General features: G+C 46.7%; 1 protein-coding gene across 1 annotated transcript in view; it reads left to right on the forward strand.

Annotated features, from left to right (window-relative positions):
* Positions 1-19,491, forward strand: part of LOC111528155 (multidrug and toxin extrusion protein 1) — a 30,543-nt gene extending 11,052 nt beyond the window's left edge. The window contains exons 7-13 of the mRNA XM_026453144.2: positions 1,752-1,860; positions 1,982-2,057; positions 7,782-7,851; positions 8,094-8,226; positions 12,541-12,635; positions 13,842-13,920; positions 18,843-19,491. Of these exons, the coding sequence (XP_026308929.1) occupies positions 1,752-1,860; positions 1,982-2,057; positions 7,782-7,851; positions 8,094-8,226; positions 12,541-12,635; positions 13,842-13,920; positions 18,843-19,069 (789 nt within the window). The 3' untranslated portion in view covers positions 19,070-19,491. The remainder of the gene's footprint in view (positions 1-1,751; positions 1,861-1,981; positions 2,058-7,781; positions 7,852-8,093; positions 8,227-12,540; positions 12,636-13,841; positions 13,921-18,842) is intronic.
* Positions 19,492-23,246: the final 3,755 nt, after the last annotated feature.

Consider the following 23,246-nt stretch of genomic DNA (forward strand, 5'->3'; position numbering starts at 1 on the left):
GTGGTGCCTGCCAGGTTTCTCCTGTCAAGTTACTGCCTTTCCCTTTGTAATGAATAAATAATTTGTCAGATGATCTCTATGTTTGTCCCTACTGATGAATTTATAGGCAGAGACTCAGTCTTCTATTACTTTTTTATTCCCCAATCTGTGTATCAGATTTTCTTTAAGCTGGTCCTTAGTCATTCTGATCCTAAGGCAATGTTCGTGTTTCAACAAGTGATGACTCCTTTTTCCTTATTAATATTAATTTTTCAAGTGGTAACTTTATATATAAATAATAGTAATGGTAAATCTTTATTGAGCAATTCCTACATGCTTCTTCTAAGCAGTTAGGCATGTATGGACTCATTAAGTTCCCACAATAGCCCAATGAGATAGGTTCTATGATTAAACTCCTTTTTTATTTATTTATTTTTTTTGAGATGGAGTCTTGCTCTGTCACCCAGGCTGGAGTGCAGTGGTGCGATCTCGGCTCACTGCAAGCTCCATCTCCTGGGTTCACGCCATTCTCCTGCCTCAGCCTCCCAAGTAGCTGGGACTACAGGCGCCCGCCACCATGCCCGGCTAATTTTTTTGTGTTTTTTAGTAGAGACGGGGTTTCACCGTGTTAGCCAGGATGGTCTCGATCTCCTGACCTCGTGATCCACCCACCTCGGCCTCCCAAAGTACTGGGATTACAGGCGTGAGCCCGTAATCGCGCCCGGCCGATTCAACTCCTTTTACAGATAAAACAAAACTCTAGAGGTTTAGAGAGGGTAAGTAACTTGCTCAGGGTGATGCAGCTGATAAAAGTGGCTGTGTTGGGATTTGAACCCAAGCCATAGCCATCTGGCTTCAGAATTGTGATCCCTAACCACAATGCAGGGTTTCTTCCCTGCAGTTCCTTTAGTGCCACTCCTGTCTTGTAAACTGGATCCCTTGATAGTCTTTCAGAATAGACACTGTGCCGTGTGTGGTAGCCCATGCCTGTCACCCCAGCTACTTGAGAGGTTGAGGTTGCAGGATCGTTTGAGCCCAGGAGGTCGAGGCTGTAGTGAGCTATGACTGTGCCGCTGCACACCAGCCTGAGGGACACAATGAGACCCCGTCCCTATTTTATTTTATTTATTTAGAGATGGAGTTTCACTCTGTCGCCCAGGCTGGAGTGTAGTGGCACTATCGTGGCTCTCTGCAACCTCCGCCTCCTGGGTTCAAGCGATTCTCCTGCCTCAGCCTGCTGAGTAGCTGGGATTACAGGCATGTGCCACCACGCCCAGCTAAGTTTTGTATTTTTTAGTAGAGACAGGGTTTCACCATGTTGGCCAGGCTGGTCTCAAACTCCTGACCGCAAGTGATCCGTCCACCTCGGCCACCCAAAATGCTGGGATTACAGGCATGAGCCACCGCGCCTGGCCTCTGTCCTATTAAAAAACAAACAAACAAACAACAACAACAACAAAAACACAAACCTGGGCTCCTGGTGAGTCAGTCCATCTCCCACACTCAGAGGAGGAACATGGTTGTGCAGCACCCTCGTGTTGTAGAGGTTGGAAGCTCTGCAGCAAAGCCCAGTTTGTGCTAAGCATCCTAACCTGGGATTCAGTTTCCACAGTAGCGTGGGAGCTCCCAGCTAGACAAAGGGGATGTTGCAAATCAGTCTTTTCAAAACTTTTAGGACCAAGTTTTCCCACCAGGTGTGAGACTTGAGGCTGCTTCTGTGCACGTGTTCTCACTCTGCAGATTCGTTGTTGCAGGTTTCCTTTTCATTTTAGGTCCCTGCAGGCTTCAGCGTGGCTGCCAGTGTCCGGGTAGGAAACGCTCTGGGTGCTGGAGACATGGAGCAGGCACGGAAGTCCTCCACCGTTTCCCTACTAATCACAGGTGCTGAGATCCCTTTACCCGAGGCTCTTGCTGCAGTCTCTCCATGCAAAGCCCAGGCTCCCCCACTTCCTGTGGATCTTCTTGCTCACCGTGTTGTTTCTTCTGCCGTTTTTACCTTCAGTGCTCTTTGCTGTAGCCTTCAGTGTCCTGCTGTTAAGCTGTAAGGATCATGTGGGGTACATTTTCACTACCGACCGGTGAGTGCTAGGATTTTCTTGAAATGTGAAATCTGTGATAAAGAAATGGTTCATTGAGAAATTTTGTTCTCTAAAATCAGGCTGTTCAGAAACATTGCTGTTTGAAATCATTATCAGTAAAAAGAAACATCCGACTCACGCCTGTCATCCTAGCACTTTGGGATCACCTAAGGTCAGGAGTTCGAGGCCAGCCTGGCCAACATGGCGAAACCCCATCTCTACTAAAAATACAAAAATTAGCTGGGTGTGGTGGCAGACACCTGTAATCCCAGCTACTTCGGAGGCTGAGGCTGGAGAATCGCTTGAGCCCAGGAGGCAGAGGTTGCAGTGAGCCGAGATTGTGCCACTGCACTCCAGCCTGGGCAACAGAGCAAGACTCTGTCTCAAAAAAAAAAAAAGAAAGAAATGGTTCCTCCAAGAGCAAGGTGCCAGCAGAAAAAGGTTTTTAAAACTAGGAATGTTTTTTAAAAAGAGTCCAGGCACAGTGGTTCACGCCTGTAATCCTTGCACTTTGGAAGGTCAAGGTGGGCAGATCACCTGAGGTCAGGAGTTCGAGACTAGCCCAGGCAACGTGGTGAAACCCCCATCTCCACTAAAAATACAAAAATTAGCTGTGCATGGTGGCACGCGCCTGTAATCCCAGCTACTCGGGAGGCTGAGGCAGGAGAATCACCGGAACCCGGGAGGCTGAGGTTGCAGTGAGCTGAGATCACGCCACTGCACTCCAGCCTAGGTGACAAGAGTGAGACTCCATCTCAAAAATTTAAAAAAGAAATGGTTAAGTTGGATAGATGCTATCATAGAGGGGCTGCCTGTGGTTGTTGCAGCAGGGATGTCTGAATCATTTGCAAGATCAGAGGCTCCACTGATGTTACTTGGGAAGAACATATTAGATGTAGGAACTGATTTATAATCTACAATGCCAACTTAATGGCCATTGGTGATGATTTTATGCTTCTGCTGGTCATGTATTTTAAAAGTGGAAAGCCCTTTTTAGTACGATGCATTACATTTTCAGTTAATTATTTTGTTTCCAATGGTAAGAATCCTGTTGGTTTCTTAGTATCAGCCAAACTGCCCGGTTTGTAGTAGTTGCATAATATGTTTGTCAAACTGAATTGAAGTTAAAATCTCACCAGTGAGCTGTCTCAAAAGTCACATACTCAGATTGATTACTGAAGAATTCTTGGATAAGTCCCCTCTGCTCTGCAGAATTTGTTTCCTTCATCGGTGATGCTAGTGTGTACATTCGGACTATATAGAAACTTTATGGCGATACTTCTTATTTGGGACACCATTGTCAGCAGTTACAAGATGCAAATGGACTTTGCCTTCCTGGATTCAGAAAGCTGGTGGAGTGGACAGAACTAATTTCATGGTTTATTCTTCACACATTTGACTTTTGACTTCAGATCGTTGGTTTTCATTTTTCAGCTTCAGCTATTTTGTTACGGGGAAATAAGATGTTTAGGCCAGGCATGGTGGCTCACTCCTGTAATCCCAACACTTTGGGAGGCTGAGGCAGATGGATTGCCTGAGTTCAGGAGTTCAAGACCAGCTGGTCAACATGGGGGAAACCCTGTCTCTACTAAAAATACAAAAAAAAAAAAAAAAAAAAATTAGCCAGGTGTGGTGAGGCACACCTGCAGTCCCAGCTACTCAGGAGGCAGAGGCAATCACTTGAACCTGGGAGACGGAGGGTGCAGTGAGCTGAGATTGCACCACTGCACTCCAGCCTGGGCAACAGAGTGAGACTCTGTCTCAAACAAACAAACAAATAGAAAGATGTTTATAGCTCCCTCACTCAGAATGAATGGGGAAGGTGATAGTAAGTAGTTGACTTTTTTCACAAAGGGAATCAGGATGACCTTTATGAGGACCAGGATAGACGGATGGTTTCAGAAGGAATATGGTAGACACTGGACTCTGAATCTGTCCACTTGGGAAACCATAGAGCACAGTAAAAGAATGAAAAACAAGAGGCCCACAAACTATAGAACTGACGAGACAAGGAAACATCAGAAACTCAACAATCAAATTACTTGTAAGGTGACCAGGATCCTACCCAACCTGGTACAATCGGTGAAAGAGCTCAACCTCTACCTAACTTAATCACGGGGGGCGGGAAACGACACCTCTAACAAAGAAAGGAGAACGTTACTACTGACCACAATCGTTTTTTAAAATCCTAAGAGACTACTTTGCACGACTTTTTCCAAGGAAATCTAAAAACCTGGAATAAACAGATAATTATCTAGGGAAATAATTGATCAGGATGTACCCTAGAAAAGATAGAAGGTCTAAATAAACTGATTTCCTGGTAAGAAATAAGAGAAAGCTATTTTAAAATGTCAAAAAGCACAATGCCAGAAGGTTCCAAAGGATGATTTTATAAAATCTTCAAAACATAGGGAATTGCAAACACAGATCAAACAGAAAATTTCCCAGAGCACAGGAAAAGGAAAACTTCGCATTCTGTTTATGAAGCAAATATAACATTGGTGCCAAAATCTGCCAAAGTTTGCACATAAAAAAGAAAATCACAGATCATTCTTATGCATTAAAAGCAATCTAAAAATCCAAAATAAAAATATTGTTAGACAGAATTTAGCAGCACATTGAAAAGAATATATTTTGGTGAAATATAAAAGTGAATATAGGCCAGGTGCAGTGGCTCATGCCTGTAATCCCAACATTTTGGGAGACTGAGGCAAAAGGATCACTTGAGCCCAGGAGTTCGAGACCAGCCTGGACAACATGGTGAAACGCCATCTCTACAAAAAATACAATTTAGCTGGGCATGGTGGTGTGCACCTGTAGTCCTAGCTACTCAAGAGGCTGAGGTGGGAGGATCACTTGAGCCTGAGAAGTTGAGGCTGCAGTGAGCCATGCTTGTACTGCTCCACTCCAGCCTGGGTGACAGTGAGACCCTGTCTCAAAAAAAAAGTGAATATAATATCTCAGGTGGAAAAAGCAAGGTGCAGAACATCATATAGAGAATGCTGCATGTGAAATTATAGAATATAGAAAGGAAAATCAAGAATATACATTTGTATTTGCTTATATTTTCATAGACACTAGACAAACATGGAACGTGCTAAGAATTGTTACTTGGGCCGGGCGTGGTGGCTCAAGCCTGTAGTCCCAGCACTTTGGGAGGCTGAGACAGGCGCACCACAAGGTCAGGAGATCGAGACCATCCTGGCTAACACGGTGAAACCCCGTCTCTACTAAAAAATACAAAAATCTAGCCGGGCGAGGTGGCGGGCGCCTGTAGTCCCAGCTACTCCGGAGGCTGAGGCAGGAGAATGGCGTAAACCCGGGAGGCAGAGCTTGCAGTGAGCTGAGATCCCACCACTGCACTCCAGTCTGGGCGACAGAGCCAGACTCCGTCTCAAAAAAAAAAAAAAAAAAAGAATTGTTACCTGGAGGAGGCAGGGCTGGTACTGGTACTGGGGCAAACTGGAAGGGCATTGCAGTAAGACTTTGCTTACTATCTTGTTCATATTGTACCATTTTTTGACCACGTGCATGTTACCTATTCAGAAAATAAAATTTGAATAAAATAATTATATTTCTGTCCTTTTTGGTGAGGAAGAAGTGAGCCTCTTGTTCAGTGCTGGATTTCTTTTTTTCTTTTTGAGACGGAGTTTCGCTCTTGTTGCCCAGGCTGGAGTGCAATGGTGCGATCTTGGCTCACCGCAGTCTCTGCCTCCTGGTTTCAAGCGATTCTCCTGCCTCAGCCTCCCGAGTAGCTGGGATTACAGGCATGCACACCCGCTAATTTTGTATTTTTAGTAGAGACAGGATTTCTCCATGTTGGTCAGGCTGGTCTCGAACTCCTGACCTCGGGTGATCTGCTCGCCTTGACCTCCTGAAGTGCTGGGATTACAGGCGTGAGCCACCGTGCCCAGCCCAGTGCTGGATTTCTCATTTAGTAATTAAACAAGTATTTACTGGCAGACAGTCTTCTAGGTTCTAGATTGGAGTGACCAAACTCACTCCAAGGGTGTTGTGGATTTCTTGCTTCCGCAGGTCAGGGCAGCATTTTTCTCATCTCCCTTCATGTGTAGGGGTTAGAATCCAAGTCTCTAGCTTTAGGGGTGGCATTTCTAGGAACCAAGGATAATTCTACAGAATATATCTATGGCCTTTACCAACCTTCGTTCCGCAGAGGGAACTTAATTTTTACTCTGTAGCGCTTCACTCAGGTTTACTAAGAGACACAGTCAGACTTGGCCTGTGGCATCATCTTAAAAGAGGGATGATCATAGCATCCAAACTTGCTGGGATGATAGATGTGTGCCACTGTGCCCAACCAAACTTTTTTTCAGCTGGTGGGGAACGGGGGAGGGGTGTCATCAAATCACTTGATTTGTCTATACTGACCACATGGACTATGCAGTAGCCCCTCTTTATCCTCGGTTTTGCTTTCCAAGGTTTAGTCACCTGCAGTCAATTTTGGTCTGAAAATCTTTTTTTTTTTTTTTTTTTTTTTTTTTTTTTTGAGACGGAGTCTCACTCTGTCGCCCAGGCTGGAGTGCGGTGGCGTGATCTCGGCTCACTGCAAGCTCCGCCTCCCAGGTTCATGCCATTCTCCTGCCTCAGCCTCCCGAGTAGCTGGGACTACAGCTACTACAGCGCCCGCCACCACAGCTGGCTAATTTTTATATTTTTAGTAGAGATGGGGTTTCACTGTGTTAGTCAGGGTGGTCTCGATCTCCTGACCTTGTGATCCACCCGCCTCGGCCTCCCAAAGTGCTGGGATTACAGGCGTGAGCCACCGTGACTGGCCCCTGAAAATCTTAAGTGGAAAATTCCAGAAATAAACAATTCATAAGTTTTCAATTGCATGCTGTTAAGAGTATTAGGAGGAAATCTCACATCCCACCTGGGACATGAAATCATCCCTTTGTCCAACGTCTCCACTCAAAGCTGAAATAACTAGCTTTCCACCTGCTAGTTATTTCAGATGGATGGTTTCGGTCTCACAGTGCTAGCAACAGCCCCAAAGCACAAAAGTGGTGATGCCGGCATGTGGTTATGGCCTACTTTATTACTACTGTTGTTACTCTCTTTCTGTGCTCAATTTATAAATTAACATTATCATAGGTGTGTGTGTATAAGGCAAACAATGTATTTAGGGTTCAGTCCTCTGTGCGATTTCAGGCATCCACTGGGGGTCTTGGAACATATCTCCTGAAGACAAGGATGTGGTGCTGCATATTCTTTTCTAAAAGTCATGAGATAAAACATGCAGTTAGTTTCCTCTATGGGCCCAGCAACAGGAGAACTGTCCCTGACTAGGCTGCTGGCCTCAATGCATGTGCATGTTTGTAATATGCAGAAAGCTATATCTTTTTTTTTTTTTTTTTTTTGAGACAGTCTCACTCTGTCATCCAGGCTGAAGTGCAGTGATGCGATCTCAGCTCACTGCAACCTCCGCCTCCTGGGTTCAAGTGATTCTCCTGCCTCAGCCTCCTGAGTAGCTGGGATTACAGGTACCTGCCACCAGGCCTGGCTAATTTTATATTTTTAGTAGATACGGGGTTTTGCCATGTTGGCCAGGCTGGTCTCAAACTCCTGACCTCAGGTGATCATCCCGCCTCAGTCTCCCAAAGTGCTGAGATTACAGGCATGAGCCACTGCGCCCAGCCAGAAAGCTATATACTTCTTTCTCCACTTTGTCCTCCTAATCACCACGTGCTTTCTTTTTCCTAACAGAGACGTCATTAATCTGGTGGCTCAGGTGGTTCCAATTTATGCTGTTTCCCACCTCTTTGAAGCTCTTGCTGTAAGTATTATGTAGTAGTTCCCTAAGCCCTGTTGTGATCTATGGATTTCTTCTGATGGTGGTAAATTTCAGCTGAGAGGACAGGTCAGGGTAGGTAGGAAGATTGAATATTGTTATCACATTTTATTTAGAAGGATACTGTCACCTTATGGGTTTTAGTGTCAGAGTCCCACAGAAATGAAGTGCTCACGAGATGGGAGTGTTTCAGGAGCGCCGACTGATGGAATGCTTTCTGCCTGCAGTGCACGAGCAGTGGTGTTCTGAGGGGGAGCGGAAATCAGAAGGTTGGAGCCATTGTGAATACCATTGGGTACTACATGGTTGGCCTCCCCATTGGGATCACGCTGATGTTCGCAACCAAACTTGGAGTGATGGGTAAGCTCTAACCTCTGCAGGCAGGGCTTAGCTGCTCACCAGTCCAGGAAATGTCTGTCGGAGCACACAGGCCTTTGACTGAGGCTCACCGCTGAAACTCGGGAACTCACCGACGTCCATTCTGTGTCTTGTTAGAGAGCGTAGAGGGCGTTCAGGAGGTGACCTCCAGCTCTAGCCAGGGCCCCAAGACTACATTGTCCTGCCCATCGCACCCCTGCGGGCGATCTTCCATGCTGACACACTTGAGCACAGATGCCCTTTCTACTCACCTCCTATCCTGAATCATCCAGCCCTCACTTCTCTAAAGGAGGCGACAGTAGGAACCGCTGAAGAAGCATTCGGAAGCTTCCCTTTTGCATGTTCCATGCTGTTCTTTAGAGACAGCGTGTGATCCCCTGTGGGTGACTCTGCAGGGCTGAGGCCATCGTAGGCGGTCTGTCCTGCATGCGTGGGGTGCCGCAGGGTCAGCACTCACGGTGGCACTGTGCATCCTAGAGCAGCGCCCCGTGTGTTCACCAAGCAGCGTGGCTGGATCCTTGGAGGGCAACAAGGGGCCATTGCCCTTCTCATCACACTCATTGCACTCCGCAGTCTCCACCTCCCTCCTTGCACAGCCTTAGCTCTGTGCCTGTGGGTCTCCTCATAAGGCCATGCACGTGGTCGGTGTGAACAGCACAGAAGGGAAGAGGGTGGACTTGAGCACCTTCCCACATTTGGAAGAAAAAACTTAATCCACAGCATCTGAAATTACCAGAGCTAATCTTTTTAAAAAGTACAGAAATAAATGACTGCCCAGCTTTGATTTCTAAAATAATAATTTGGAATACATTGGCAGTTAATAAATGATGATATGAAAACCTGGACATTCATCTTTGGGATGAGTAGTGACCGACTTAAAGCGAGGCTTGTTTTGATCCATCTGTACTTGGCAGGCTCAGAGGTGGTGAGAAGTCAACTGATAGCTACAGGGAACTTCCAGTTCAGTATGTTCCTTTATGTGGCACATTTTTCTCAAGTTCAATAATATTTTAATTAAAAATACAGGAGTTGTTCAAAGAATAGAATTGCCAATGCAAAGTTCACTGGGCTTGCATGATAGTGCAGAAAATTATTTAGCTGAGTTTCTTGTATGATTCATGTTTTGGATTTGCCATTGCCTAGCTAACACAAATATTATAGGAATCTTAATTTATTTTTATTTTTAAAGTAATATATTTTATGTAACACAATATATCTAAAATATTATTGCAAAATATATTTTATGTAACACAATATATCTAAAATATTGTAACATGCAATCAGTTTAAAGTATTAAGGAAATACTTTAAATTCTCTTTTTTATATCTTTTAAGTTTTAAATTGATAAATTATAATTGTTTGCATTTATGGGGTACAGTGTGGTATTTTGATATATTTATAGAATGTGGAACAATTAGATCAAGCTAATTAACATACTTATCACCACTTTTTTTATGGCGAGACATTTGAAATTTACGTAGTTAATTTGAAATGTACAGTACATTGACTAGTCACCTTGGTGTGCAATTGATCTCAAAACTTATTCTTCCTGTCTATCAGAAACTTTGTACCTTAACAACTCCCTGTTCCCACACCCTCCCCTCCTTGCCACCAGTCCCTGGTAACCATCATTCTACTCTCTACTTCTATAAGTTCAACTTTTTCAGAAGAGGAATCTACTTTATTTCCTTGTTTCATTTTTTACAGATGGGGTCTTGCTATGTTGCCCAGGCTGGTCTCAAACTCCTTGACTCAAGTGATCCTCCCACTTTTGCCTCCCAAGTATCTGGGATTACAGGCATGAGGAACCTGCTTTGAAATATAAATCCATCTATATCCCAAGTGCTGTCCTTGGCTCACCTATTCATTTAACAAAATATATCTAGGCCAAGCACAGTGGCTCATGCCTATAATTCCAGCCGCTTTGGAAGGCTGAGGTGGGCGGTTCACTTGAGGTTAGGAGTTCGAGACCAACCTGGGCAACATGGCGAAACCCCGTCTCTACTAAAAGTACAAAAATTAGCCAGGTGTGGTAGTGTGTGTCTGTAGTCTCAGCTACTTGGGAGGCTGAGGCACAAGAATTGCTTGAACCTGGGAAGTGAAGGCTGCAGTGAGCCAAGATGGCACCACTGCACTCCAGCCTGGGCAACAGAGTGAGATTTTATCTAAAAAAAAAAAAAAAAAAAAAGCATAACTAACTGTGCAAAGTAGAAGGGGAAGTTGAGAATCACTGAAAAGAAATGGTAGGGGCCCTGGGGATGTGAGGGCTCTGTGAGAAGACTGTAGTCAATCCCTCCACCCACCTATTAGAAGAAAGTATGGTATGAATTGATTTTGAGTCTCGTATCTCCTCTGGTATGGTATGCAGTATACCTACACAAGGTGTCTAGGAGAGCATCAGAATTCTGCAGGTTCTCAGAAGCAACCCCAGGAAATCATAATGACCCTCAGAATCCCTGGGAGACGTTGTAAATATGTAAATTCCTGGACCTTGCCCATGAGATTCTAATAACCATCCTACTTTGGGCTCCTAGGTTGGGTCAAATAGAAATCTTTTAAATGATGTATGCTAAAATTATTGGAAATCTAATTCATAACTTTCAGATTATAGCTGGAGGTAGCTGGTTATTTCCTGTTTAAGATGGTTCAGGTGAGCTTGTAGTTTCTGTGTACTGAGAACACTGGATTTGAAAGTGGAAGTCAGTAGGTTCCTTTTACTAATTTTGTATAGGACTAGCAGGTGGCACCAACTATACTATTCTAAGAGCAGGCGAGGCTGGGCGCAGTGACTCATACCTATAATCCTAGTGCTTTGGGAGGCCAAGGCGGGAGGATCACTTGACTCCAGGAGTTGGAGGCTGCAGTGAGCTGTGGTCATGCCACTGCTCTCCAGCCTGGGCAGCAGAGCAAGACCCTGCCTCTAAAAAGCAAACAAACAAACAAACAAAAGGGCAGGCTGATCATACCTGAAAATGTGATTGGTACCAAGAAAACAGAGCTGTAGACCCTGTACCAAATCCACAAACCACGAACCCAGACTAGCCACCTTAACCTTTACATAGATCTGGACAGCTGTGGAAATCAACCAGGACCAACCAAGCAAGACCAGCAAAGGCTGTGTATTCTCAGCAAGGGTGTTGGCCGCCACCACTTGCATTTGGGCAGAGACTCAAAGGCAGGCAAAGGAGTGGGAAAGCGTCACAGCGGATAAAAGGGGAGGCTGCAGGTGTGCCCTGAGTGGAGGTTGTTGATCTGGGGGATGCTGGAGGTAGCTGACTAGAAATGGGCCTCATGTGATTGGTTAGGGGGGATGTATTTTACTTTCTCTGGTTGGTTCTAAGTTGGAAGTGCAGACCAAAATTAGGGAAGCTGTCAGTTGCTAATCAAGTCCTGGCCATCTGGGGCCAATCGTTACAGAAGTTACTGGTTAGCTTCCTGGATTGTCACCAGAGGCGGCAATCTTGCTTCCTGCGAGCCTGATTTAGGGAAGGCTGGCTTCCTGGGTTTATTGTAGATAGGGGGTTCTTGGGCAGGATGCTGCACGTTGTGAGGCATAGGTCTGTTTTTATTACGGTCAGGCCCTTGTCTTTTGGTTATTGTTGAAGCTTTTTGTTCTTCCATTAGTTTACTATTGACCAAAAAACCCTCCTCACCTGGGGTCTCCCTCTGTGCCCTATATGGTGCCTTGAGATCCACAGGGCTTTTCCCGCCATCCGTTCCCACCTGGCCTGCCTTTGGTGTTCTCCAGTCATCTCTGGGTGCCCAGCCCTGCTCTGGAAGCTTCCAGCAAAGTCTGTGTCAGAAGCAAGTTAAGGTCCAAGGTCTAGCAGGAACTCTGAGGGAGAGAACATTAGTAATTTATATGGCTAGTGATTTCTGCTTTTTTTTTTTTTTTTTAAAATATTTGTTAGTCCCCTTTTTTGAGGAAACTAGGGCAGAAGTAGTTGGTCCTGGGAAATTTTAATTTCCTTGTAACTGGCATTTTTCTTAATATTCAAGCATCATAATCAGTAAGGCCAAAAATATCCTCTGAATATTTGTTCTGAAATCCTGAACCAAAGGAGATGGCCCTTTTGGGGGTGGCCTCAGGGAGTACTGGGCTTTCCAGCACCTTCTGGAACCTTCTGGAAGCCCAAGGAGGAGCAGGGTAGAGGTCTCTGGCCCACTGTGGGCTCCACCTCAGCCATGAAAGCAGATATTAAGTATGGCTGATAGAAATGAGATAGACAAAACATATTCCCCAGGGGAAGCTGGTTTTCTATGGAATTAACTTCTATTAAATATTTCTATTTCTAGGTCTGTGGTCAGGGATCATCATCTGTACAGTCTTTCAAGCTGTGTGTTTTCTAGGCTTTATTATTCAGCTAAATTGGAAAAAAGCGTGTCAGCAGGTAACTATGTTCATTCTGTCCTGGTAAAGGTTCCTCTCCTAGAAAAACAGGATCTGATCTGGCTCTCCCTTTTTTCTTTTGGAAAGTTCTTTTCTCATTTTCTTTCTTCTTATCTCACAAATACTATTTTTCTTGTTGTTTTAACTAGACAGTTCAGATGTGAAGGGCCAGATGACCCCAGTTTTATCCATTCCCAGAAAAAACAGGGGCCTCCTTTCTTCCTTGTCTCCCATGCCAGGCTGCCACCCTTGTGCAGGAAAATCCAATTTCAGGACAAGAATTAGAACTGGAGAGAAAGGTGGGATGCATCACAGTCATCCTGATGTCGTTTTTATGATTACCAAATGTTTTGTTAAGATGCTTGTGTGCATCCTTCCCTTCAACTTTCTAGGGTCAGTGTGAGGTCTAGAAATAGGTGGTAGAAAAATGAGATGAGTCGAGGTACGGTGGCTTATGCCTGTAGTCCCAGCTATTCAGGAGGCTGAGGCGGGAGGATTGCTTGAGCCCAAGAGTTCGAGGCTGCGGTGAGCTGTGATTGCACCACTGCACCCCAGCCTGGGTGATGGAGCGAGACCCTGTCTCTACAAATAAAAATTTTTAAAAAAGAAAAAAGAGATAAAAAGAAGGGAGAGTTCCAAATGATCTTTGTCCTTCTCTTGTCCCTGTCTCCCTCACCCTGTACTGTTCCCATGCCACCTTCCCTCTCATGGACCCCATTTCAACCTATTCTGTTTCCTTTTTCTTAAGAGACAGGCTCTCACTCTGTCACCCAGGCTGGACTGTAGTGGCAGGATCACAGCTCGCTGGAGTCTTAACCTCCTGGGCTCAAGTGATCCTCCTGTCTCAGCCTCCTGAGTAGTTGGGAATACAAACATACGCCACCATGCCTGGCTGGGTTTTTTTGTTTTTCGTTTTTAATTTTTTAGTTGAGATGGGGTCTTGCTGTGTTGCGCAGGCTGGCCTTGAATTCCTGGGCTCAAGCAATCCTCCCTCCTCAGCCCCTCAAAGTGCTGGGATAACTGGTGTGAGCACTGAGCCTGGTCCCATTTCAATCTTTATGAAAGATGACCTGTGAATAAGAGGAGCTTCTGCTGTACATGCCAATTAAGGAAAATGGCTTGGCTTTTCCTAAACTAGATGGTCGAGTAAAATACCTTATTAACACCATCGTGAAGCCTGAAGGACTGACTGAGTTTCATTTTCCAGGCTCAGGTACACGCCAATTTGAAAGCAGATGTGGCTCGGAGTGGGAATTCCGCTCTCCCTCAGGACCCATTTCACCCAGGTATGATATGACTCCCTCAGCCCTTGGACAGGGTTGTCTAGGTGGGACTGGAGGGGCTGTTCGTGAGACACAGCTAGATTTGCTGCTATGAGCTCTCATTTAAACAGGGCAATAGTGTTTCAGAAACACATGATAAAGTCAAGTAACAAGCAATTCAAGGTAAACTGACTTCAAGTTTATTTACTTTAATTCCACACATTAGTAGACTGCTATAGATGACTGAAAGCTCCCCAGTGCCTCCCCTAATTTCTGCAAGCACTTTCCAGGCATTTGCAACACTTGGAGATACTGTGCTTCTACCATAGCTTGGAAACTGACATTTGTTTGTTTTAATGGGGTCCCTGCTGTTCATCGTGCAGACACTTGTGGACTTTCAACAGGTTGTTTGCTTGGACCTTTGTTTGTGATACACATCACGCAAATGTGGTTATGGTTTTCTTCAGTCAGTTGAGTAATCCCCCCCCACCCGATTCCTGGCCCGTTAGGCAGTTAGCCACCCAATCACAGTAATCCTTGCTCCTTTATCATTGAATAACCCTTTGATTTCATAGACTGTCTGATATGCAGTCAATGGTCAATTGTGTTGTTTCTGACAATTTTCATTCATATTGTCTAGGCTCCTGTGCTGTGTGTCTGGTTATCTTTGATTTTAATTTATTTTTAAATTAATTTTTTAAAATTAAAAAAATTAGGCCGGGCACAGTGGCTCATGCCTGTAATCCCAGCACTTTGGGAGGCTGAGGCGGGCGGATCACAAGGTCAAGAGATCGAGACCATCCTGGCTAACACGGTGAAACCCCATCTCTACTAAAAATACAAAAAATTAGCTGGGTGAGGTGGCGGCGCCTGTAATCCCAGCTACTCGGGAGGCTGAGGCAGGAGAATGGCGTGAACCCGGGAGGCAGAGCTTGCAGTGAGCAGAGACTGCACCACTGTACCCCAGCCTGGGTGACAGAGCGAGACCCGTCTCAAAAAAATAAATAAATAAAATAAAATAATTAAAAAAAATTTTTTTAAATAGAGAGAGGGTCTCACCCTGTTGCCCAGGCTGGTGTGCAATGGTACGATGGTAGCTCACTGCAGCCTCTACATCTTGGGCTCAAGTGATCCTCCTGCCTTGGCCTCCCAAAGCAGTGGGATTACAGGCATGAGCCACCGCACCTGACTGGTTATCTTTGATTATGTTCCAGACTTTATATTTGAAAATTGTTCTTAGAAGTAACTTGAGCCTGAAAGAATGTTGTCTATTTATCTTCAGAGAGGATTTTCTTTTGCTTCTTTTGGATACTGAGGGTGACCAGCAGTCTAGGGCAATCTTGGAAATGGAGCTTTCTGGAGCATCCAGCCGACCTGAAGGTGTGCTGCAGCCCGTGTGAGGCTTGGTTTACTTCTTCTGGTTCATGCTTTTTTTTTTTTTTTTGAGGCGGAGTCTTGCTTTGTCGCCCAGGCTAGAGTGCAGTGGCGTGATCTCTGCTCACTGCAAGCTCCGCCTCCCAGATTCAAGCAATTCTCCTGCCTCAGCTTCCTGAGTAGCTGTGATTATAGGCACGCGCCACCACACCTGGCTAATTTTTGTATTTTTAGTGGATATGGGGTGTCACCATGTTGGTCAGGCTGGTCTCGAACTCCTGACCACAAGTGATCTGCCCTCCTCGGCCCCCCAAAGTGCTGGGATTACAGGTGTGAGCCACCGCACCCAGAGTGGTTAATCCTTAAGTCTTGGATGCAGCCCTTTGGGGTTCTAACCTCAAATACAGAGAGGTTTGCCAGAGCCTGATTCTTGGTAGGTACCCAAGTCCCCAAAGCCCTGATCAGCGTCTCCGTCACGTGATCTGGATGTAGCTCTCTCTGACCTGCATCCTCTGATCTTTCTGATCTGAATGAACTCTGATCCGAGGCAGCCCTAGAGGCTGGGCGGCCCCTCTGAGTTTCCTTTATCCCCTGGATCTTGCCCTGGTGACTCTTCATTACATTGTTTGTATTCTGATGCCTTCAAGATGATATTTAATTTGTTTTATTCAGATTCTATAATGATCTTCAGGGAAGGGTTGGTCGATGTTTTCCACCATCTTACCAGTTTCCCTGATTTGTGAAATCTGCCTGACAATAGCACTTATCTCTGTTGTTGTTGTTTTTGTGGTGGAGTCTCGTTGCCAGGCTGGAGTTCAGTGGCTTCTCACTGCAACCTCTACCTCCCAGGTTTAAGTGATTCTCCTGCCTCAGCTGGGATTACAGGTGTGTGCCACCACGCCCGGCTAATGTTTGTATTTTTAGCAGAAACCGGGTTTCACCATGTTGGCCAGACTTTTCTTGAACTCCTGACCTCAAGTGATCCACCTGGCTCAGCCTCCCAAAGTGCTGGGATTAGAGGCATGAGTGCTGGGATTACAGGGATTCCAGGCGTGAGGCATGAGTGCTGGGATTACAGGCGTGAGCCACTGTGCCCGGCCTAACAATGGCACTTACTTCATACTACCCCTGTTGGGGTTGAGAAGCACCCAGGACTGCCTGACCAGGGAATGCATTTTGTTAAGAGTGAGCTGATATGACTCTGTTCAAAATGATTTTCTTTTCTTCTCTCTCCTTCCTTCCTTCCTATTTTTCTTCCTTCCTTCCTTCCTTCCTTCCTTCCTTCCTTTCTTCCTTCCTTCCTTTCTTCTTTCCTCCCTCCCTCCCTCTTTCTCTCTTTCTCTTTCTGTCATCCAGGCTGGAGTGCAGTGGTGAGATCATGGTTCACTGCAGCCTTGACCTCCTGAGCTCAAGTGATCTGCCTGTCTCAGCCTCCCAAAGTGCTGGGATTAGAGGCGTGAGCCACTGCACCCGGCCCAAAATGATTTTCTTTCAGAACTCTGAGGATATTGCTACATTCCTAACATTCATCCACTTATGCTTATTAGGAAGTGAGATGGCCAAGCTTATTCTTGTGCCATTATGTAATCTGCCTTCATTTTAGGATATTTTCTTATTATTATTCCCTTTTTTTTTTTTTTTTTTGAGATAGGGTCTCGTTCTGTCACCCAGGCTGGAGTGCACTGGTGCAATTATAGCTCACTGCAGTCTCAAACTCCTGGGCTCAAGCAGTCCTCCCATTTTAGCCTCCTGAGTAGATGGGATTACAGGTGTGTGCCACTATGCTCAGCTAACCCTTTAATATTTTTGTAGTGACCAGGTCTTGCTTTGCAGCCCAGGTTGGTCTTGAACTTCTGGATTTAAGCAATCCTCCTGCTTTACCCTCTCCAAGTAATGGGATTACAGGTGTGAACCACCATGCCTGGCCTATTACTCTTGACTGTTCTGAAGTGTCTTGACACTAAGTCTAGATGTGAGTCATTATCTGCTTGAAACTGTTGGGGTGAAGGAGAAGCTTTTCCCTTGCCCTCCGATGGTTCACTGAAAAATCAACTTATAATAAGGCCGATCAGTAAGAGAAAAGACATACAAATGTATTTAACCATGCACAAGGGAAGAATCACGGTGATTACCCAACCTCGCAGTGAGGACCAACACACATATAACCAACTTTCAGAGGGCAGAGAGGAGATGGGGCATTTGGTGCTTCTGTTGAGGGACAGTAAATGATTACTAGGGAAAATGAATGGATATTTGGCAGAATGAATGGACTGGGGGCAGGGTGGAGAGACTGGTTCTCTTTGGAAGTTAAATGAACCTGAGAGACTGGCATCATTTTGTAAAAGGTCTGGCAATCATTCTTCTTGGTGGGTTTGTCTGGCTTTCATGTAGGAGGGGGAAAAGTCTCTTTCAAGGCCTGTTGATCTCTAAAGAGTTTTTATTTTAAAATACTCATTATAGGAGGAGGGAGCCATATCTTGGGGTGAAATTCCCTGCACTCCTTCCATACTTAGTAGGCCCTTTGATGTGAACGGTCACATCTTTCTCCCATTCTGTGAATAGCCTTGTATTCTTTCTTCCTTTCTTTTTTTTTGGACACTGGGTCTCTCTTGGTCACTCAGGCTGGACTGCAGTATTACAATCATAGCTCACTGCAGCCTCGAACTCCTGGGCTCAAGTGATCCTCCCACCTCTGTCTCCCAAGTAGTTGGGACTATAGGCATGCGCCACCATGCCCAGCGAAGTTTTTGTTTGTAGAGATGAGGTGTCACTATGTTGCCCAGGCTGGTCTTGAACTTCTGGGCTCAAGGGATCCTCCCACCTAGGCCTCCCAAAGTGTTGGAATTAAAGGCGTGAGCCATCACACACAGCCTTGAATTATTTCTTAGGTTGTTTCTCCTTGTGTTTTGTTCTGAAATGCTTATTAAATTGGTGTTGGCTCCTTGAAAATTTCCCCTGTGAATCTTTTTTTTTTTTGGAGATGGAGTTTTGCTCTTGTTGCCCAGGCTAGAGTGCAATGGCACCATCTTGGCTCACTGCAACCTCCGCCTCCTGGGTTCAGGTGATTCTCCTGCCTCACTGCCTCAGCCTCCCCAGTAGCTGGGATTACAGGCATGTGCCACCATGCCCGGCTAATTTTCTATTTTTAGTAGAGACGGGGTTTCTCCATATTGGTCAGGCTGGTCTCTAACTCCCGACCTCAGGTGATCTGCCTGCCTCAGCCTCCCAAACTGCTGGGATTACAGGCAAGAGCCATCATGCCTGTAACCCTGTGAATTTTAATGGAGAGGGCTTCCCTGTGAAGTTTAATGGAGAGGGCTACCTTATTTCTCTAGCTCCTGGGAGAGTGCTCCCTGGGGCACCCAAGCCAGCCCCGGTAGGATCATCGGTGTTTGTGAAGGAGTGAGCGGAGAGGCACTCTGGGATAGGATTTCTTTTATTTATTCACTGTAGCAATAGCGTCCTGAATTAACTTTCTCTCAGCTATTAGCACATATTCCTTTTATACACAGCCCTTTATACAAATGAAAAAAACATACCTTTTAAGCTGCTAAGGTCCTTTTTCCTCCCAGGGTGCCCTGAAAACCAAGAAGGAATTTTAATGAACGATGTTGGAAAGATGGGCGAGACTCAGTTGGATCAGCAGATGCGCCAAGAAGAACCTTTGCCAGAACATCCACAGGACAGTGCTAAGTTGTCCAGGACACAGCTGGTGCTGCGGCGAGGGCTTCTGCTCCTGGGGGCCTTCTTAATCCTGCTGGTGGGGATTTTAGTGAGATTCTATGTCAGAATTCAGTGACGTGGCAGGAAAGAAAGTCAGGTCAAGTGATGCTTTTTGAGCTTACACACAATTCACAGGCCCACCAGTGACAATTTACTTTGAGTTAATGTCATTCAGGTGTGCCCATGGATTCTGAAGGTTGGGAATGCAAAGATACATTTCTCTAAAAAAAGAAAACGCAACTAAGGTTAAAAGCTATATTGTGGCCCCAGACACTGTCTGAAAGATGACATGAGTAATATAATTCACCACTCTCTGAACCAAGGACCATTGGCCAATGGCTTTGCTATTTTTTTACACACAAACCCATAAACTCAGTGCTTAAGAATTCATACTGCCTGAATTATGTAAAATATATTTTACAATATGTCTTTCCTTGGGCCTTAGATTACTATTCACTGGGCAAATGGTATTTGTTTTTAATTTTTTTTTTTTTAATAGATGGAAGTCTTGCTCTGTCACGCAGGCTGGAGTACAGTGGTGTGATCATAGCTCACTGCAGCCTCAAACTCCTGGGCTTCAAGCAATCCTCTTGTGTCAACCACCAGAGTAGCTGAGACTTCAGGGGTGTGCCACCATGCCCAGCTGGCATTTGTTAATCTTCATTTGAGGTCTAGATCTAGGCACTGTGGGCACTGAAAAACAGTTGGGAAATCTTCGGAGCTGTGGAAATCCAAACAAGGACTGATAATTCCTGGTAGGGGTGTGTGCGTGACCTACTGCAGCCTCAACCTCCTGGGCTCAAGTGATCCTCGCATCTCAGCCTCCTGAGTAGCTGAGACCACAGGCGTGTCCCACCACACCTAGCTAATTTTTTATTTTTTGTAGAGACGGGGTCTCCCCTTTGTTTCCCAGGCTGGTCTTGAATTCCTGGGATCAAGTGATCCTTCCACTTTGCCCTCCCAAAGTGTTGGGATTATAGGCGTGAGCCAGAGGACAAAATTTTAATAAAGGTCTTAGCTTAAGTAGTAATCCTACTTCATTAACCTTCCTGGGGCGGGGTACGCACTGATAATTCAGCAAGCCTCAGTACATCCTAAGTATGCTCAGTGCTGTGAAAGTGGATTACACCAAATTAAGTAATTCTTATCACACCCAATTAAAGTCAAGAAGCCAAGGATAAAAGCACCCCAGGCACATAACATTAATCTAGTAATGTAATTCTCTGCACATCCAGCTGGTGAAACTGCCTGCTGTAAGCTGAGGCCAGCTTTATCCATAACTGCTGAGATAACTTGCTGAAGCTCTAGGAATAATTTCGCCTGCCCGGTTGCTCACCAGTTGTAGCTTGCCAGCTCCCAGGACCCTTCCCGGTGCCAATAAACTTTCTCAAAGAGCTATACTGACATTTCTTTTGATAAAACCTCCAGCCTTCTCTGTGTTGTTCCGACATACCGAGGACCACCTGGTCTACATGGATGCCCTGAACTGCAATTCTTTCTTCCCAAATAAAACATTAAATGGAGATTTGCCTGTACATGTTTGACTTAGTGCTAGGATGGATATAATGCTCTAGGCATGGCCTTTTCCTGAAATAACAAAATCAGAAAAGTTACCCGCTTTGAGTAAAAAACACCCAAGTGCTGATTTTGGTTGGGGCCACCTTAAGGTATCTCTACCCTCAGTGCCTTGTTCTTGGGGCCACGAGGCCCAATCTCCAGGAAGGCAGATAAAGGCCTGCACTGTGGCCCTTGGGGTTGGGCCTGGGGGCAGGGGGCAGACACTGCAGAGGCCCCTCCCCAGTTCCTCGTCAGGAACTCTGGAGCTCTGTCTCCATTCCCCTCGCACAGGACTCCCTGCCCTTCCCCTTGCCAGGTAGGGCAGGGAACCCTGGGGATGAGAGGAGTTTCCTTCAGTCAACAGCCACAAATAGCCGCTGGGAGCAGGGAGGCTGGGGTGTCTGCGAGACAGGACCCCTCTTCTCCCAGAAACACCTGAACCCGCAGCAAGCCCAGGCCAGGAGAAACATGCCAGAAAGCGCTAGACCCGTCCTCCGCGGGGGAGGATGGAATCACCAGCTCCGTCCTGTCTGCCCACCCTCTAGGCATTTTGCTCTTCCAACGTGACCCACAAACTCTCCTGATAAAAACCTGTGTCATCCAAAAGCGCACGAGGGGTCCTCCCCCGCAGGGACCCCTTCCTGGAGCCCCCTTCATCAGCCCCCAAAGACCCTCCCGGTCCCCTCCCGCAGGGTTCTGCGGGCGGCATCATTGCACTGGGCGTCTGGAGCGGGTTCGGGTCCGGGCTGGGTGGGGCCAAGCCGTCCTCCGCCCTCCCTCCCCCGCGCTGCGTTCCCGCGCCGGTGCCGCCGCCAGCCGCTCCCCGCCTCCGCACGGAGGCCCCCGCGGCCGCCGAGATCCCCGCCGCTGCCAAGGGCCTGCCCCCATAGCGGCCCGGGCCCTCGGATGGCGCGACCGCCTGCGGGGCCTGCGGGGCGCGCTGCCCCCTGACCTGCAGCGAGGGGCGGCCGAGCTGGGGGCGCTGGCGGGTCCAGTGGTGAGTGCGGCGGCCCCGCGCCCAGCCCGACGCCTCCGGAGCAGCCCCGCGCGGGGGTGGGCGCGGGCTTCCAGGAGGGAGGGCGGCTATGAACGCGCCTTGCTTTCTGCGTCTCCGCAGTTTCTTGCTCAGTTGATCATTTTTCTCAATAGCCTCCTCAGCTCCATCTTCTGTGGACATCTGGGCAAGGTCGAGCTGGACGCTGTCACGCTCGCCGTCACGGTGGGTGCCTGATTTCGCCCCTGTAGGAGCTAACGGGCAGCCAAGGTTTAGGATTTGATCGGTGTCCCCGGGCGCTGTGGCTCACGACGGTAATCCCAGCGCTTTGGGAGGCCCAGGTGGGAGGGGAGGATCGCTTGAGCTCAGGAGTTAGAGACCAGCCTAGGCAGCATAGCAAGACCCTGTCTCTACTAAAAATACAAAAATCTACTAAAAATACAAAAATTATCCTGGCGTAGTGGCACCGCCTGTGGTCCCAGCTACTTGGGAGACTGAGACAGGAGGATCGCTTGAGCCCAGGAGATGGAGGCTGCAGTGAGCTGAGATTGCACCACTGCACTCCAGCCTTGGCAAGAGAGCAAGACCCTGTTTCAAAAACGAACACACAAGGCCGGGCGCGGTGGCTAACTCCTGTAATCCCAGCCAGCACTTTGGGAGGCCGAGGTGGGCGGATCACCTGAGGTCAGGAGTTCGAGACCAGCCTGGCCAATATGGCAAAACCCCTCTCTACCAAAAATACAAAAATTAGCCGGGTGTGGTGGCATGCACCTGTAATCCCAGCTATTCGGGAGGCTGAGGCACGAAAACCGCTTGAACCCAGGGGCCTGAGGTTGCAGTGAGCTGGAATTTTGCCACTGCACTCCAGCCTGGGTAACAGAAGGAGACTCCGTCTAAAAAAAAAAGGAAAGAAAAAAAATCAATTTGAATTGTATCATGTCTTATGCATCTTCATTTACAGGTCTGGGACTGACCTGTGGCTTACCATTACCTGATTAGATTTGGAAGGAGCTTGTGTCAATACTTAGAAAAGTGTAAAACTGAAAAAACTGCACTTTTTTCTATTATGAAATTAAATCAGCAGACTTTTAGGTAATTTAGGTTGTTTGCCACTAATTGGATTACACAGTGCATTCAGCTCCTACCCTTTTACCCTTGTGGAAAAGCCTCTCCCTTGGGTTGAAATCACGCCTCCTGGGACGTGTCTTCCCTGGCTTTTGTTAGTGATGTGGAAAGTTGTTTCTTCCTGCATTTCATCCAGGCTTTCAGAGAACGTGGAAAACACTTCTGCTGGTGATGGTAGACGGCTTTCCCCAGTCTCAGAAAATGTCCCCTGTGTCCCCGTGAGGTGGGTACACACCCTAAGAATACGGAGGGCCACCGGAGCTTCTCATTTGGCTTCATGGTAGAGAAGACCTTGCCAGGTGGAATCAGTCACATTTTATTTACAGGCCTGTTATTTGGTGAGCTAATTGGGTTAAGGGACATTTTTGCTTCCTTTGAAACTTTAGACTGGGGCTCTAGGAAGAGGCACGAAGGCAGAGGAGATTCGTATACATGGCTGGTGGGGACATTTCCTGCTGTGTCCCCGCAGGGCCCAGGATTGGGGTCCAACTTTTCTGATCACTGCTTGCCAACCATCACTGTGCCCAGGGCGCTCCCTGGGTTCGCTTCTGAGCCGTCTGTCACTCCTCCCTGTGGA

This window comes from Piliocolobus tephrosceles, chromosome 16 (genome assembly GCF_002776525.5).
Source record: "Piliocolobus tephrosceles isolate RC106 chromosome 16, ASM277652v3, whole genome shotgun sequence".
Lineage (NCBI taxonomy): Eukaryota > Metazoa > Chordata > Mammalia > Primates > Cercopithecidae > Piliocolobus > Piliocolobus tephrosceles.